Source organism: Apodemus sylvaticus, chromosome X, assembly GCF_947179515.1.
Source record: "Apodemus sylvaticus chromosome X, mApoSyl1.1, whole genome shotgun sequence".
Classification (NCBI taxonomy): domain Eukaryota; kingdom Metazoa; phylum Chordata; class Mammalia; order Rodentia; family Muridae; genus Apodemus; species Apodemus sylvaticus.
In genome coordinates, this window is record NC_067495.1 from 31,077,475 (window position 1) to 31,095,160 (window position 17,686).

Below are 17,686 nucleotides of genomic sequence, written 5' to 3' on the forward strand. Positions count from 1 at the left end.
AAGGATATGATTACCTCTCTCTCTGCAACTTTTAAGTGTCTGTATAGCTCCTTTGGGAGGGTAGGGCCTTGGGTCTCCTGCATTCAAGATGGAGTGTTGCTGGGCCCAGTCTTGTTCAGGGAACCGTTCCTGCAGCAAAAATAACAACCATGCCAGATCCAGATAACAGCAACCCTTCCCATTCTCCAGCTCTTAAATTCTTTCCACTCTTTCCTTCCTTCCGTGAACGATGTAGGTGTTTTAAGTATGGTCTCTTTTAGCTTACTGTGGGTTTGCTTACCTGTTTTAAACATTATACTGTTTGCCTCCTCTTAAAGGGAACTGATCTTCATCTTTTGTTTTAAATTCAGAAACCAATCCACCAAGGGTGCCGCTTTACAAACTCACCACAGATCCAACAGCAAGGATATTCAGAACTTAAGTGTGGGTCTGCCCAGGGCTGAGGAAGGCCTGCCTGCAAATGAAAGCTTCCTAAATGGAAACCTTGCGGGAGCAACTCTCAGCCCAATGCACAGCAAAACCTACCAAGCAAGCACCCAGCCTGGCTCTTCCAGTAAAGATCTCACCAACAATAACATACCACACCTTCTCAGTCCAAAAGAAGCCAAGTCCAAAACAGAGTTTGACTTCAATATTGACCCAAAGCCTCCAGAAGGTCCAGGCACGAAGTACCTCAAGTCCAGCACCAGATCTCAGCAGAACAGGCACTCCTTCATGGAAAGCAGCCAGAGCAAAGCTGGGACCCTGCAGCCTAGTGAGAAGCAGAGTCGGCACAGCTATATCGACACCATCCCCCAGTCCTCCAGGAGTCCATCATACAGGACAAAGGCCAAAAGCCATGGGGCGCTGAGTGACTCCAAATCTGTGAGCAACCTTTCAGAAGCCAGAGCCCAAATCACAGAGACTAATACCAGTAGATACTTCCCATCCAGTTGTTTGGACTTAAACTCTCCCACCAGCCCAACCCCGACCAGGCACACTGATACGAGAACTTTGCTCAGTCCTTCCGGTCGAAATACTCGAAACGAGGGCACTCTGGACTCGCGGCGAACCACCACCAGACACTCAAAAACCATGGAGGAGTTGAAGCTGCCTGAACACATGGATAGCAGCCATTCACATTCGCTGTCTGCACCTCATGAATCATTTTCCTATGGGCTAGGCTACACCAGCCCCTTCTCCTCCCAGCAGCGTCCTCACAGGCACTCCATGTATGTGACCCGGGACAAAGTGAGGGCGAAAGGCCTTGATGGAAGCCTGAGCATAGGGCAGGGGATGGCGGCCAGAGCCAACAGCTTGCAGCTCTTATCACCCCAGGTACCGCGTGCCATTCGGGTCTATCTCTTGGCTTATCTTGGGAAAGTGTTACAAGGACTATTTATAAGGTTGCTGTTCAGTTCTCCCTACTACAGTTAGACTGACTTTCATTGGGCAGTGAAGGAAAGCACTCTTTGGATTATTTCTGTTAAAAAAAAAAATAATAATCGTAATTTAGCTGTGTGTGGTGGTGGCACAGACACAGGCATGTCCTAGCACTTGGGAAGCAGAGACAGGTAGATCTTTGTGAGTTCCAGGCTAGCCAGGGCTACACAATGAAACCCTCTTTCAAAACGAATAATATTCGTAGTAATTTAATATTTGTAGTATTTTTTTTAAATGTTCATTTCTGACACATTGTGATGACTGGCCATTTATTGAAATTAGCAATATAGATTAGCTCTTACTTATTTCAAAATTTGGGTTGTTTTTATGTAATCTTTCTAAACCACATTTGTTTAAACATTTTTTTCTAATACCAAGTATTTTTTTGTTAATCATTTCACTTTTTTACATTTTAAATGATACACCCTTTCCCAGTTACCCCTCCATAACCCCCCATCCCATCCCTCCTCTCCCCCCTCCCCTTTGCCTCTATGAGGGTGCTCCTCTACCAATTCACCACTCCAGCATCCTCCCCATACTCGGGCACCAGGCCTCCACAGGCCCAAGGACCTCCCCTCCCATTGATGCCAGACAAGGTCATCTTTTGCTGCAGTGTATCTGGAGCCATGGGTCCCTCCCTGTACACTCCTTGGTGGGTGGTCCATTCCCCGGAGGCTCCAGGTAGTCCAGCCAGTCAATGCTGTCCTTCCTAAGGGGCTGCAATCCCCTTCAGCTTCTTCAGTCTTTCTGTTAGCTCTTCCATTGTGGTCACCCGGCTCAGTCCCATGTGAGTGTCTGCATCTGTATTGGTCAGGTGCTGGTGGAAGCTCTCAGGGAACACCCATCCCAGGATCCTGTCAGCAAGTGTTTCCAATACCAAGGATCTTTTTTTGGTTTTTTTTGGGTTTTTTTTTTTTTTCAAGACAGGGTTTCTCTGTGTAGCCCTGGCTGTCCTGGAACTCACTCTGTAGACCAGGCTGGCCTCAAACTCAGAAATCCGCCTGCCTCTGCCTCCCAGAGTGCTGGGATTACAGGCGTGAACCACCACAGCCCAGCTTAATATCAAGTATCTTAACTGAATTTTATTGTTTTAAAAATTTTCATAAACTAGATTAGTTTAACTTCAGGCCAGAGTAAATGATACTTGCTTAGTCTTTCGTATTTTTAAAAGATTTTTAAAATTATGTATATATCTGTGTCTTTAAGTATGAGTACATAAGTACAGGTACCTTCAGAGGCCAGAGATATCACATACCTTTGGATCTAGAGTTATATAAGAAGCTGTGAGCTGCCTGACATGTATTCTAGGAACATTACGCAGGTCCTCTGCAAGGGTAATTCATGCTTTTAACTGCTGAGTGACCTCTCTGACCCCTTGGGTTTTTAATTAATTAATTAATTATGTATGTATGTATGTACATACGTATGTATGCATGTATGCATGTATGTATGTGTGTCTGACATGGGGCAAGGGATATACATAGACATGCACATAAAAGGATGATTTTGTGGAGCTGGTTCTCTCCAGCCATCTTTATATGGGTTTTAGGGATCTAACTCAGGTCATCAGGTTTGCATGCTAAGCAGTTTACCTGCTAACCTACAAAATCTTTAAGGCCTACATTCCTAGAACACTGGCTATGAATAGGCATAGAGCACAGGGAGAGGTCACTGTGAGCAGGAAGAGTCTGAAATGGCTTCGGTGCAGCTAACAGCCTGACTGTAAACCTTGGCACCGGTAGCCAGGCAGAGGTGTGCTTGTGTGTTGAAAGAAAGATGGAAGCAATCCTGTGAGTCCAGCATAGGCCCTGTTGGAGGCTCCCAAAGGAGGGAGAATCTAAGTGGATTCTTGTGGGAAAGTTGAGATTTCCCTCAGGGAGGAAAGTAAGAGCATCAGGAAAGAGGACTACAAAGAGGGAAAGGATTCCAGGAAGACATGGTGTGTTACATGGATCCCAACTGGCTTCCCGTTGTTGGAATGAAAATGTAAGAGCTGCACACTTCTCAAATGGGCTGAGGAGAGTATTCGGGATTGAATGCCTGCATGAAAGCAGAGTGGATCCCAAGGACTATGCAGGAGTAGACACAACCAGACTTGCCAGTCGCACTGTTGAAGGATTTCTTTTCTAGAATTTTTTTCCTAAGAGGTCCTTATTGGAATTGGGATGAGGATTTTTAAGCTCCTTAATTCAACATTATCCCTCTCCATTGAGACCCATAGGAGATGGGTAATCTGCCCAACTTTCCCCAGCTGCTAATTTAAGACAGAACTGGGATTCTAAGGCAATCTGCAGATCCCTAAGTATAAAATGGTGGCAAGGTGGCCTGGTGCCCAGTTAAAGGTAGGGCAGGAGGTATTTGCAGAGGCTTTTAATGAAAACACAGGAACAGTTGGAAGGAGTCCTGAGAACTCACTATAGAGATAAGAGAACCCAGAAGCATCTCTAGGACCTGCCCACTGCCTGTAGAAGGGCGTTGGAAATCAAAACCAAGCAGATTGTTGTTGGCATTGAGGCAGGTGTTAAACAAAAGAAAAAAGAAAGGCAGCCTCCCTTGGAAAATGGACAAATGACTTGCTCTCAGAGAATTCAGAAAATAAATGTCTTTGAACACTGTAGTCCTAAACTAATTATAAACAATTACAGGGGCTTAGCACATATCCAGCTGTTACTTCAGTCCAGTTCAGGAGGTACAGCGCCAAGCCTTAAGAAAGGCCACAATTAAAGGCTAGAAGGTGGCTGGAAGGCTTGAAAGAGCTGTGAGTAAACTGTGGTGCTCATTCTCATGGGAAGTATTGTAGCCACTTTCAGAAGCATGGGGACACTCACTGGGTTGAGTTTAAATGTAAATAACTCATTTCCTTTTTTAAAAAAAAGTATTGCTCTGGGCCTTTGTCAACAATACAGGTGGCAACATAGAAAGAAGAAAGGCTGCAACCACATTAATCTCCTTCCAAAATTCTCTAAATACAGTGTTGGGGAGGAAGGTGGAGAGGACACCAGATCTTACTTGAGTTTGTAAATGAAAACATTTTATGTATATCACCTAGGTTTGAGATAATACTTTTTGTGTATAATATGTAGATGCTAAAAGGAGCCAGCTCCTTCTACATGTGTTCCTTAACCCTCCTAGCCCAGGGTAGCAAATGTGATCTCTTTTTCTCCCTTGGACACTGTTAAGTACCCAGTGCTGTGCTGGGGTTATGACTCAGCCTACTTGAGAGGGAACTAGGTAGTGGGAACATCTCTAGAGATAAACACCAGCATAATCATACCGAAGAAATACATTGAACAGATGAGCTACTGTTCTGGAGAAGAGGAAGAGCAAGAAGCATCATAGACTATAGGAGTCCGGGGACTCTTAAGACAGCAATCATTAGTAGGGATTATTCTATTCATCTTTGCATTCACAAAACATTTATTTTCATCTGCATCTGCTGTGTAAGTCTCCAGGAAAAATACTTTCGCTTCTGCGTATTTCCTTTCAGTTTTAAAACTCAGCCTAAAATCCGTAAGAGCACTTTTGGAATGACTGATAAAATCTGTAAGCATAGTGCTATGCAGAGCTGTTCCTGTCTAGATAGAAAGGTGATTTCTTTTGTTGTTTTAAATAATTAATTGAACTATTTCAGACTAATGTAGTCCTTACTTGCCTTAACTTTAATGAGAATCTTGCTATCTGTTAAAATTTGTGGGACTTATTTTACATTCATCAGATATTTTTACTTTTTTATGGAATGAGTTATGTTGAAGTCACCCCATGATTTTCATTTTAGCTGGCTAAGGTCCTAGCAGTATTAAATAAAGACAGTGATGAGTTTTCATCTCTAGAGACAGGAAGTTTCTATAAATCTTTTTGAATTTGACTTGCAGCCTGGAGAACAACACCCTCCAGAGATGACTGTGGCAAGACCTGTTAAAGAATCCTCCCGAGAAGGCACCTCTTCATTCCACGCCCGTCAGAAGTCTGAGGTCTGAGCTCTTCAAAGTTGCTATATCTTATAGTATGATCTGTAAGGACCATTCACTCGGCAGCATTACAGCCTAGCTTTTAAACTTTATCCATACCCAATTTCCCATAAATTAATTGAGCTGACTTAGAAAATAAGTAGTTTCTTTGTAACATAAGGCTGAGTTTTCCTTTAAAAGATCAAAAAAAATTAGGTACCGGGTGGGCTTTGTTGTAAGCTACACTATCATCAAGCCATGGTTTAACATTCAGAATCTTGTTTCCTGCCTCAGGGTGGAGTATACCATGACCCACACTCTGATGATGGCACCGCTCCCAAAGAAAATCGGCATCTGTACAATGACCCTGTCCCAAGGAGAGTTGGTAGCTTTTATAGAGGTAAGCCACCCCTGCCCCATATTTACTAGAATCCCCCTGTTTGCTGCTGAGTTTATCTCCTTTCCTTGTCTACCAGTAGACCTCAGACCAACAGTGTCGCCTACGTTCCCATCTCCTTGCCCCTCATCACCATCATCATTGAGTCTCTTGTCTCTTCTGGCTGGGACCCTGATTAGTCTCTGTCTCCAAGGCACCCATCTGAACAGTCCTCAGAATGATCCTTCTGAAACTGGATATTGACCATGCCATTCATTCATTTGACATTTACCTATGTCACTTTGTGTCCAGAACAGTTTAGCCTATAAAAAAATCTCTAACCCAGTATGGCTACATGATAGCTATGAAGATCCATCCATACCAAATTATAAACGTTCATAAAACATGAGAATTTTTTAAATTATATGTATCTATTTTGCGGCTGAGGACACATAGGCCATAGTATACCTATAGAGGTCAGAAGATAGCTTATAGAACTTAGTTCTTTTTGTCTACCATGTAGGTCCAGAAGATTAGTCTCAGGCCATGATACCTGATGGCAATCAATCTTTCCCCTAATGATCTATATGAAGGGATGTAGGTATATATGTATGTATGTATATATGTATATCCATGTGTGTACATATATATGTATATATAAACATACATATGTGTGTATATGTATGTATGTGTGTGTATATATATATATATATATATATATATATATATATATATATATATATATATATTGAAGCAGCATCTCACTGTGTAGACCTAATCTGGCCTGGAACTAGAGGTGTAGGCTAGATTGGCCAAAAACTTAAAAATATTTACCTATCTCTGCCTTCTGAGTGTTGTATGTAAAGGTGTGTGCCAACACACCCAGTTTGAGATTTTTAAAAATTTTTTGATTGTGTATTTCTATTGTGTGAACATTACTCATGGCAGTGTGACATTAGAATACCAAAAATCCAGACATGCTTAGAATATGTTAGTAGAGAAGACAGATAAAAATACCCATCCTCATTCTCGCCTTTGCAAAGGAGATTGCCAGCAAGTATATATTTCTCTAGAGCAGTCAGATAATGGTACTACAGGAGAAATAGAGCAGGCATCCATTGCCCCGAGTAGCCCACAGCTGTACACTAGTACCTTAGCTCTAACTTATTGAGAGGCCTTTGAATACTTGATAACAGAGTAAAATCTAAATTCCATGAGATGACATTCCAGGCTGTTTAGGATTGAATCCTTATGGTCCACTCTGTCTGCTCCCCACACACCTCTCCCCACAAGCCCCAAACAAACCTGGCTCTCTCATGGCCTGGAACACACTCCTTTCCTGCTTTCACCAGTTGTTTTTGTGTGACAGTTTTTCCCCCCCGTCCTACACCAGAAGTATCTCTTCTCTGTTCCATTCATGATCTTTGTCCCTGATACACTGCAGACCACATCGCAATGGTTCTAGTGTTTCTCTGCAAGGTTTTTGACCCTCTTGAATATTCCGAGTTCAAAGAAGGGAGATAGAGATCAGTGATGGAGGGTTTGCCTGGCATGTGTGAAACCCTGGATTTGATCCTGAAAGAGAGAGATGGAGGAAAGGAAAGAGAGAGTCAGGAACCTTCTGACACAGCTTCATAATAGTTATTAATTGAATTAAAGAAACCTTTCAAGAGTAGCTTAAAAATATACTTTGTTGTTGAACAGATGACTAAAACATATTTTTTAGGTTTTGTGAATTTAGCAGAGAGCTAATAAAGAAACACAACCCTATTAGATTGTACCAGATGATAAAGTGCCACATATTTGAAAAGCCCAGTGCTTTGGTGGTGATATGAACAGGAGGCTCGGGTATATAAAGTCCATAAGGCTTAGCACAGCCTTGATGTGTACGTCCACATTGCCTGACTTCCTGTTCTTTCTGATGTTATAAAAGTTCAGTCAGGGTCAGAGGGGACACAAAATACTGTTTGCTAATTCAAATTAGGAATCTGAGCTAAATAAATGCATACAAGTGTTATTCGGGAAGAGATGTGCATTGAATGATTAGGCTACTATGTGGTCTCTCCCACTTCTACCTTTAGAAAAGCAAGCACTAGGCATCAAATATGTTTCCTAATGACCCCCCCCACCCAATTCCATGGTGACCGTAGAATCTTATAAGGATAAACTTTTTTATTCACTTAAAATACAAATAAAAAGTTTATCCTTTTAAGATTATAGATAGATAGGTAGATAGATAGAGAGAGAGAGAGAGAGAGAGAGAGAGAGAGATGAATTGTCCCTCTTCATGCATACCAGAAGAGGGAATCAGATCCCATAACAGATGGTTGTAAACCATAATCTGGTTGCTGAAAATAAACTCTGGGCCTCTGGTCAATGCTCTTAACCTCTGAGCCATCTCTCCAGCCCAAGGCTAAACTTCTAATTCAGACTGATGTTAATTAGTTTTCTTGTCTTGTGCATGGGTTAAAATGTCTTCAGTATAAGTTTTTCTTTTAAAATCATCTGTACTTTGTTGTTTGTACATATGATTGGAAAAAAATATCCTTCTTTTGGAGAAAGAGTCTATCCATGTAGATTAGGTTGGCCTCCAGCTGACTTATATCCTCCTGTTTCTATATTTCAATACGAGAATTCTAGATGTATGCTATCATGCCCAGTAGAGGAATATTTTAATGTAAGGTGGAAGTGGAGTTTTAAATTAAAAAATAAATAGTCTTTTGGTTACACTATTTGGGTTACAAATAGATTGAATTGCTTACTATGGGAAAAACATTCCCTTTATCTATCTCATAATCTACTTTGAGATTTGGTAAGTAGAACACTTTAATTTTTAAAGATTCAGTAATAGAAAGGAAAGTTTAAACTAAATGAAACACTTGGAGACACCTGTCATTTCAATGATACTGGTAAGTCCTAGAGAAAAAGAGTGTTTTTTTTTTTAAAAAAAAAAACTGACAGATGTTTCCAGATATATCTGGAGAGATGTTTCTAGAATAGGTTCATTCTATTTTTTCATCCAGGTTTCTTATCTGGAAGTAAGTGAAATGGTGTCATTTTTTGTTGTGTTGTTGTTTTAATTTTATATTTGAGATTATAATTGTATTTATTCTTTTCCTTTCCTCCCTCCAGAGTCTCTTGTATGCCCCTACCTTGCTCCCATTCAAATTCATGGTTTCTTTTTTCACTAATTTTTATTACCTACATATATTTGTATTTACATATCTATTCCTATCTATAGCCTTCTCGTTCCATATGTGACTTGTATGTATGTTTTCAGGGCTGATCTTTTGGCACCTCTCCTGCTCCCAGCTTTCCTCAGTTGCCTATAATTCTTAGTGTAGGTTGAGGCCTCCTGGGATTTTCCCTGTTCACTTTGACATATCCTTTGGTATTATCCTTGTTCAACTCACGTTTGTGAATGTTGCTAAGACTTTATGGGTGTAGCTTCCTATATTCCCAGGGGACACAGTCTCATAGCAGATTTCCTGATTCTTTGGCTGTTAAAATCTGTTCACTCCATTTTCCACAATGTTCCCTAAGCATTAGGTTCAGGAGTGTATTATACATGTACCTATTAGGACTGGGCACCACAACTCTGTATTTTGATTAGGTGTGGTTTTCTGTAGTGGTCTCCATCTATTTGTGAGGAGTAAAGACTACACTTACCTATGGGTATACAAACAAATGTTCATAGATTGTTGTTAGGGGTTATGATGATTCAGTAAATTAGTGGTTGTAGATTCTCCTCCAAGAACCATGCTTTCAGTAGCACTGAGTAGTTGGCTGGGTTTTGAGTACCTGGCATGGTTTCCCCTCTCATTGTAATTAGTCTTCAGTGTAATTAGAAAGCTGTTGGCTCCTGGCAAGGTATACATGCCACTACTCCACCCTTGGAATTATTGTGCCATGCTGATCATTGATGGGATTTATCGGCATCATAGCTGGGTAGGAGTCTTAGTTGGGGTTTTACTGCTGTGAAGACACACCGTGATCACAACTCTCATAAAGGAAAATATTTCATTGGGGCTAGAACAGTTCAAACATTTAATCCATTTATGGTCATGGCAGGAAGGATGGACACACACACAGACTAACATGGTACGGGAGAGGTAGCTGAGCGTTCTACATCCAGATCAGCAGGCATCAGGAAGAGAGAGAAACTGTGCCTGGCTTGACCATCTGAAAAACCAACCCAACCCCATCGGCACAGTTCCTCCAAGAAGGCCTAATAGTGCTTCCTAATAATGTGATTAAGCATTCCAATCTGTGAGCCTGTGGGGGCATCCTTATTCAAACCCCCCACAATAGGACCATTGATGCCTCCCTCCTTTGGAAACTTGGATGGCTCCTTCTGGTACCAAGAAAGCTAGTCCTCAGAGAGGAGGCACATAGTCAGTTCCAGTTCAGGAATCTCTGGGCTCTGTATAGCAAACAGGAAATTAAAATGGGATCATTGCCAAGATAGGGGGTTAGGGAACAGTAGAGGGGAATAGCAGAAGATAAGTGATCGAATCAGAGAAATGTGAAAGGAGGGGAGGGGAGGTAAGTGCAGCAGCAGGTGGGAGGTGGATTAAATAATATTAAGAATGTCTGAGAAGTGACAAGAAATCATACTATTAATGCTTTACCTAAAAAAAGCTATACACATGGATGTAATTCTGTGTATGAATATGTGGGTTTTGTTTCAACATCAGTATAAGACAACATCTTATACTGTAGCCCAGTCAGGATGACATAGAGCTCAATCTAACCTAGTCTGTCCTTAATCTCATTCAGTCCTCCTGCCTGAGCCTCTTGAACAGTAGAATTACATCTAGAAAGCTCTTCTTGCTTGGTGTCACTGATCTTGATAGACAATGTACATATTACTTTTGTGATGAAATTTCTGGAATGGCCAAGTTTAGAAATTGATGAATGCATGGTTACCCCTTCCCCCAAAGCAGAATCATCCAACACATCATAGTCCATATTTCTGTTCATTTTTGCTCTGAGAATGTATAAAAAAATTAATGCTCTATGCAAATGGCCAAATTTCCTTACAGTTTAAAGATCCAAGTAGCACACCCTTACATTGTCAAGTCTTACACTGTAATTTGTATGTTCCAGTGCACATATTGTTAAGTATGATGTTGAACTAAGAATGGATTTTGCATAGTTAGACCTAGAATGAGAAAGCCTCAACTTCAAAGAATACCAAAACCATGGCATTTGGAGGTGACTGCTACGGTAGTCATATTTTAAGTGATGTCCCATTTAAAAATCTCTTCAAATACTGCTCACCAGCTGACATCCCAGGTTTCTGTTCTGAAGTCTTTATTACTTACCCCTGTAACCATGTCAGTGGTTGAGGAGAGAAATTTGCCTGGATGACCTCCAGACTCAGGAATCAAAAGTTCTGGAAAGACAGAGGAAGACATTTTTTTGTGTGTGTGTCCAAGAAATGCAGTGGAATAACATTAGAACTACTTCAAGCAACAAAGTTCTTCAGTAATGTTTTTTTCTCCTACATTTAGTGCCATCTCCACGACCAGATAATTCTTTCCACGAAAATAATGTGTCCACTCGAGTTTCTTCTCTGCCATCTGATAGTAGTTCTGGCACAAATCATTCAAAAAGACAAACAGGATTTGATCCATGGTAAGTGTCTTTTTCTTCCTTTTGCTAATTATTGATTTGGTAATTCAAAGATGTACAAGATAAACTTTTTAGTGTTCTTTTTCCCACTAGGTCTTTCTTTTTTAAGAATAAGAAAAACATGTTATGCTGGGGGGGGGGTTGTACCTTTTTCTTTTTCAAGGTCAGAATTTCTATTAAATAGCATGTTAAAAAAAAACTAGCAGAAAAGTCTTTCATCATATTTGTTTATCCTTCTATTGACAGTGAACTTGGTCCTGACACTTTACATAGCCTTCTGTATGCACTGCCTTAGTTCTCAGAGTTGCCCTTTGAGGGAGGGGTTGCTCCCATTCCATACACACTGAAGCTTGAAAGTTATAGGACTTACCTGGTGCCACATGCCTGTAGCATGGAGCAGGGACACAGGACACTAGCACTTCCCTCTAGAAATATTACAATATTTAAGTGACATAATACTTAAAAGGCACATAAATGGTACCTGGCAGTGTAATGGCTCATTGTGTTAGTAGCTATGGTTATTATATTTATGTTTCCATGGTTTGTTTCCATTTTGCCTTCAACTTTGTTCATAAACTTCCATACCTCTTTGTGACTGTGTTTTCTTCCCTAGTGTGTAGAAAACATAAGAAAACAGATTTTAGCTTTTGTTGGTTTTCAGTGTTGACCATTTTCAGGTATGGTTTGACAAGCCCTAAGAATAATGTCAAAGTGTCAAATACAGAGGCATAGAAGGAACTGTTTTTACTTGGTTGTTTGCATAAGACATTGGGAACAATCTAAAACAGTATCAATTAGAGTACTAGCATAGTCCTTTGAAAATTAGGTTAGTCAGATAAAAATTAAATGAAACTATGAACTTGTCAGCATATACTTCCAACACTTGGGAGACTAAGACAGGAGGACTCTCAGTTTAAAGCTAGCCTGAGAAATGTACTATCCCAATGCCTTGCCCAGGGGGTAGGAGGATCCAAAAATAGGATAGACATCATTAGCAAGGTGGTGTTTTGGGGGGTGTTGTGCATGTTTTAGGGGTTTGATTTGGTTTGGTTATGGGGACTGAATATAAGGCCTAGTATATAATAACTATGTGTTCTAATCTCTCTGAATAGAACTTTGGATGTGTGTGTGTGTGTGTGTGTGTGTGTGTGTGTGTGTGTACGCGCGCGCGTCAAGTTTGTTGTTTTGAAAACAAGCAAAAGTATAGTTGGGATGTTAATCTTTAGCCAAGATATCATCAAGTCTCCTTGTTCTAATGTTGCTATTATGTGGTTTAGGAAGGTTCCAGACTCCCCAGCTGTAAATGGGTTCTCTTCTTTTATTCTCTACCCCCATTATGTTTCTGTGGCACATCTTCTTCATGTATCACATCTAGCATCATTTAATCTTTAGTTAGCATTGACTCATCTTGATTTGTTTCTTGACCAAGATCTTTGTTTTGCCATATTCTTTATATCTGAAAGTACTATGCATTTGCTAACACAAACATGAAAGTCTTATTAGAGAAACATGGTAAATGTGATTCTTAAACTATCACACAGCCTCGGGCCAGTCTGTTTCTGTAATAGTACCACTTTAAATTTCTTTGGGGAAGAGAATATTTGTACACTAAACATATTTTCTGCAATGGAAAGATCAAGTTGCAGTATCATATTTAAAACCAATAAATAGATATTGTAGTTTAACACCCAAAGCTGTTGTTCTGGCCATCTCAGTTGTCTTGAATCCACCTAAGAAATGGGAGATAAGCCAAATTATTTCAGAACGAGAAAAATAAACTTAATTCAGCCAGACTCATCTTTACTAATAGGGTGACACTTCAGTCCTCACTTGTAAACTATTTATTCCTCCTTGTGTCCAGTTTTAGTGGGTTAGTACCGAGGTCATTAGGATGAGATGTGGTTCCAGCCCACAACACAGTATCCAAAGGGTAGGAGGATCGCAAGCAATAGCTATGGAGCAAAGCATGTGTGTGGTTTATCTATTCATAGACCTGTGAACAACCCAAGTACCTATCTAAATTGTTAGATAGGTATCAATTTAGAGTATGTGCCTATAAAATGAATATCATTTCCTTCAAAATAAACAAATGACAAAGTATGGAACTAGTTTAGAAAAACTGCCTTCAAAATGGGCTAAAAATGGATACTTGGACTAAGTTCATTCAAAATCCAACTAGTGGAGGAAAGGACTCTGAATCTCATTTGAATAATGCCAGTTTTTTTTTCCTTTTCATTGGGGTTATGAATATATTGTGTCCATTGTAGCTTGTCAGTCTGTCTTGCAGTTTTTCTCATAGAATCCTTCACTGACTTTCTTAGTTCCTGCAAGAGAGGGATGAGGCAGGGGGAATGACAGAGTAGTGTCCCCTGCCTCTCCCACTTCTCCATGCTGCTCCCAGAGGGATTATGCTAAAGTTCAGGAGGCCTCTTGTACAGTCCCACCCCACTACTCTTCACTGTGAGCCTGGGAGTGTTCTGAGTGAGAGACCAGGCTGTTTGGTTGATTTCTGTCTTTATCTCTAATACCTAATATGATACTCAGTAAATGCTGATTAATTAACTGTAAGTCAGTTTTTGTTTTCATTCCCTCCTTCCTTGATTACAGTGAGTCTTTGAACTTCCCTCATTCTTCTTGACTCCCTTGGGAAGAGTTGTTAATCTAGATGACTGGAGTCCCAATTTTGTGTGAGACCCTACCTGTTTATCCTTTATATAAAAGTGTGTCCCCCTCAACCTTGTAGCCACACTATTTTAATCAATGCTGTTCCCCAAGGCTGGGTCACTACATGCATAACCTTTCTCAAAACTTCCCTCTCTGAAATGTATGTGACATCCAAAGCTGCCCACTATTCCATGTGAGATTATAGAAGCCATAATCCACATAGGGCAATAGTTGCCCCACACACGCCTGCTGGCTTCAATGCTGTGTGTGCAAGACTCCTTCTTCCTTTGTGTAACACACAGCTTTCCAAGTACCTGTGCTCCAGGCAGCCTCTCTCTCCCCCTTTCTCTTCCAGGCTTTGTTTCACTTCATTTTTTTTCCGTGTGTGTTTCTGTGTAGTTCCTCTTAGTTATTTCCTTGTGTGTCCCCTTCTTTGCTCAGGCTGGCTTTCTTCTGTCTTTTATGATGCAAACACACTCATAATTTATTTCCCCTTTCCTCTTGGCCCCTAGAATATTTCTCTGCCTACAGCTCAACCCTACCAGCTGGTCTGCTTCAGCTTGGAAACATTGACTTCCTCATTCCCCCTGCCCCACCTAGACTGCAGCTTCTCCAGTGTCTTAGACCCTAAATGTCCTTGGTCCATCATCTTCCCTGTTTGCAATGGCAAACGCTGAACTGTTCTCCTGCCCCCTTCTCTTCTTACCTTCCACTTTGCCAGCTTCTCACTTGAATAGTATTCTCTACCTCGTCCTGGCAGAATTTCCAACTTCACAGGCAGAATTCTGCTTCCTCTTAAGAGTGGTGTCCCCTTCTTTCCTTTCCTTGCCAGTTTACCCTCCCCTTCCGCACCCTTGACTGCTTTCATGAAGCTATGAAGGTAATATTTTCTCCGGCAGTACAGCACTGTATCTAGAGACTTGTAACTTTCCACCATCCCATTTGCACCCATGCAACCACACCTTAAGCTTCTAGCTTTCAAAGTGATAAAGGCACTGCTCTGGGTTCTCAGATTGAATCACAGAACTTGCACTTCAGAACTTAGAACTTAAGTGGTGCTTAAATAGCAAATTCTAATGGATTTCAACAATGCTTGGGGTGCTCCTGGGCACTGGGGTTACAGGTGTGTGCCATCATGTCGGGTTTGTGTGGCTCTAAGGTTAAACACAGAGTTTTGTGCGTGCCAGGTGCATGTTCTACCAGCTGAGTTACATCAGCACCAACTATATACCTAACCCCAATATACTCTGTGCTGTATAACACCTTGTTGATGACCTGTAACATACTATTTGTATGTGTTCTCAGAAATGGAAAAAAAAATATCAGAAATTCTACTACCTAGATAGAACTTGTAAGATTGCTTTTGGGTGGGGTAAGAATTCTATTTTGAGAAGAGGTAAAATTTAAAGAAGAATATCAATAATTGTACTACCTAAATAGAGCTTTTAAGGTTTTTGGGGAGTGGGGGATTTCCTTTTTGAGAAGGGGTAATCTAACCACTGTTAACCACTGCTCTCAAACACATGTGCTAAAGTGATCCTCCCACCATAGTCATACACCTAGGAATACAAGCATATGCCGTAAGGCTTGGCTTATTTTTCCCCCTAGTGCGTTCGATGGAACCCAGGGTCTTGTTAATATTGTACAAGTGCTCTTCCACTGAGCTGCATCTGCAGCCAAGATTTCTATTGCAATTTCTTCCTGCATTTTTAAAAAGTGAATGTAGTGGCTGGAGGGATGGCTTGGGAGTTAAGAGCACTCATTGTTCCTACAAAGGATCCAAGTTTGGTTCCCAGTACAAACAGTGGCTTACAACCATTGGTAACCCCAGTTCCAAGGAATCCCACACCCTCTTCTGACCTCCATGGGCTCCAGACACACAAGGGGCACACACACACACACACACACAGACTAATTGCTCAAACACAAAAACTAAATAAACCTTTAGAAACTAAATACATGAATACTAAAAGTGCATTGTCTAACCTGTATACCTTCTTGCCACATAGTTAGACTTATCTGGTATGAAAAAACTTGAAATCATTATATTTTTACTTAATCCTATAGTTTAAATATCTTTTATGTCAGTGGATATTCTTTGAAGCTGTGATTTATTTTTAATAGTTTCATTGTGTTTTCTGCCATGCAACCAGCAATGGTTTATTTAGAATTTTTCTGGCTTACATATTTTAATGAGAAAAGCTGGGTGCACTTTGTTCATATTTTCTTAGATATTATAATCACTTTATCGCTGTTTAGTATTCTGAAACCATGCATATAAATTGTTACTTTTACTTTTAGGGAATATGTAAATATGTGAAATTTTTTTCAAGAACAATACCAGTTGAGTTGCTTTTTGAAGAGTGTAAGTCTAAAACCAAGGTGCCCCCCAGCCCCTCTTTTTTGGAAAAGTGGTTTTGTGTTTCATGGTCAGTCTTGGAAGATAACCTGACTGGCCTTCAACTCAAATGTTCTGTGTCAGCCTCCTGAGTGCTGGGATTACAGGCATATGCCACCACACCTGGCTTATTTCCTATTTTGAACAACCTCTATTTTTATTAAAATACCTAGTGTTATCTATGGTATAAGTCTTTTAGATTTTTTATCCTATTTATTCTTCTCTCATATATTACATCCTGAATGCAGTTTTCTTTCCTCCTAGCCCTACCCTAACCTCCACTCCCCAGCCCTGAAATTCATTCCTCTTTCATTTCTCTTCAGAAAAGGACAGATCTCCCATGGATATCAAACAAATTTGACATATTAAGTTGCAGTTAAGACTAGGCATGTGGTATCAATCTTTCTTTTCTAAATTTTAAAATTAATTTTTTATTTATTCTTTTTACATCCCAATAATTGTCTCCCCTCCCAGTGCCCCCTCCCAAAATCCCTCCTCCCAAAATCCTACCCCTTCTCTGAGAGAGTCAAGGTCCCCTCTAGGTATCCTTGGACCCTTGGGTGCTCTTAGAGACTGAACCACTAACCAAAGAACATACACAGGCTGGACCTAGGCCTCCCTGCTCATATGTAGTTCATGTGCAGCTTGGTTTTCATGTAGGTCCTGAACAATTGGAGCAGGGGACTGTCCCAAAAGCTGTTGCCTGTCGGTGGAATAAGTTCTTCTAGCTGGGCTGCCGTGTCTGGCCTCAGTGGAAGAGGATGTGCCTAGCCTCTCAGAGACTTATGTGGGATGAATCTTAGTGTCAGTATTTTCTGCTACAGTGATTCTTCAACACACACACACACACACACACACACACACACACACTTTGAGCATATTGTGTTAGAGCATATATCATATCCACTTTTTTTTCCTTGAGTATTTTTTTATTTAAGTATAATAGATTAAAGATTTAATAAGGAGGAATTTTCCAGTTTGGGGCAATTTTTTACTTCCATTAATAATGTTTCTATAGCAGCATTGATTTTTTTTATGTTTAGTAACTTGGCAAGCTACTAATAATAAACTTGTTGAGCTGGTTTTTAAAAGGTAAATAGAAAAATGAGGGTATTGGAAATGCTTCTGTTCTTTCCCTTCGAGAGTTACAGAGGAAGCATCCTCTAAGCCATGCATTTTATAGAATTTCTAATTCAGAGATTTTCAGCAGTAGGAAAATGGTCCCAAAGAGCAGTTACAGAT

At 40.5% G+C, this 17,686-nt stretch overlaps 1 protein-coding gene across 1 annotated transcript in view; it reads left to right on the forward strand.

The window, feature by feature from the left end:
• The window catches only part of Cdkl5 (cyclin dependent kinase like 5), a 211,988-nt gene that overhangs the window by 158,593 nt on the left and 35,709 nt on the right, over positions 1–17,686 (forward strand). Inside the window, exons 12-15 of the mRNA XM_052171250.1 lie at positions 351–1,317; positions 5,295–5,393; positions 5,664–5,769; positions 11,262–11,385. Of these exons, the coding sequence (XP_052027210.1) occupies positions 351–1,317; positions 5,295–5,393; positions 5,664–5,769; positions 11,262–11,385 (1,296 nt within the window). The remainder of the gene's footprint in view (positions 1–350; positions 1,318–5,294; positions 5,394–5,663; positions 5,770–11,261; positions 11,386–17,686) is intronic.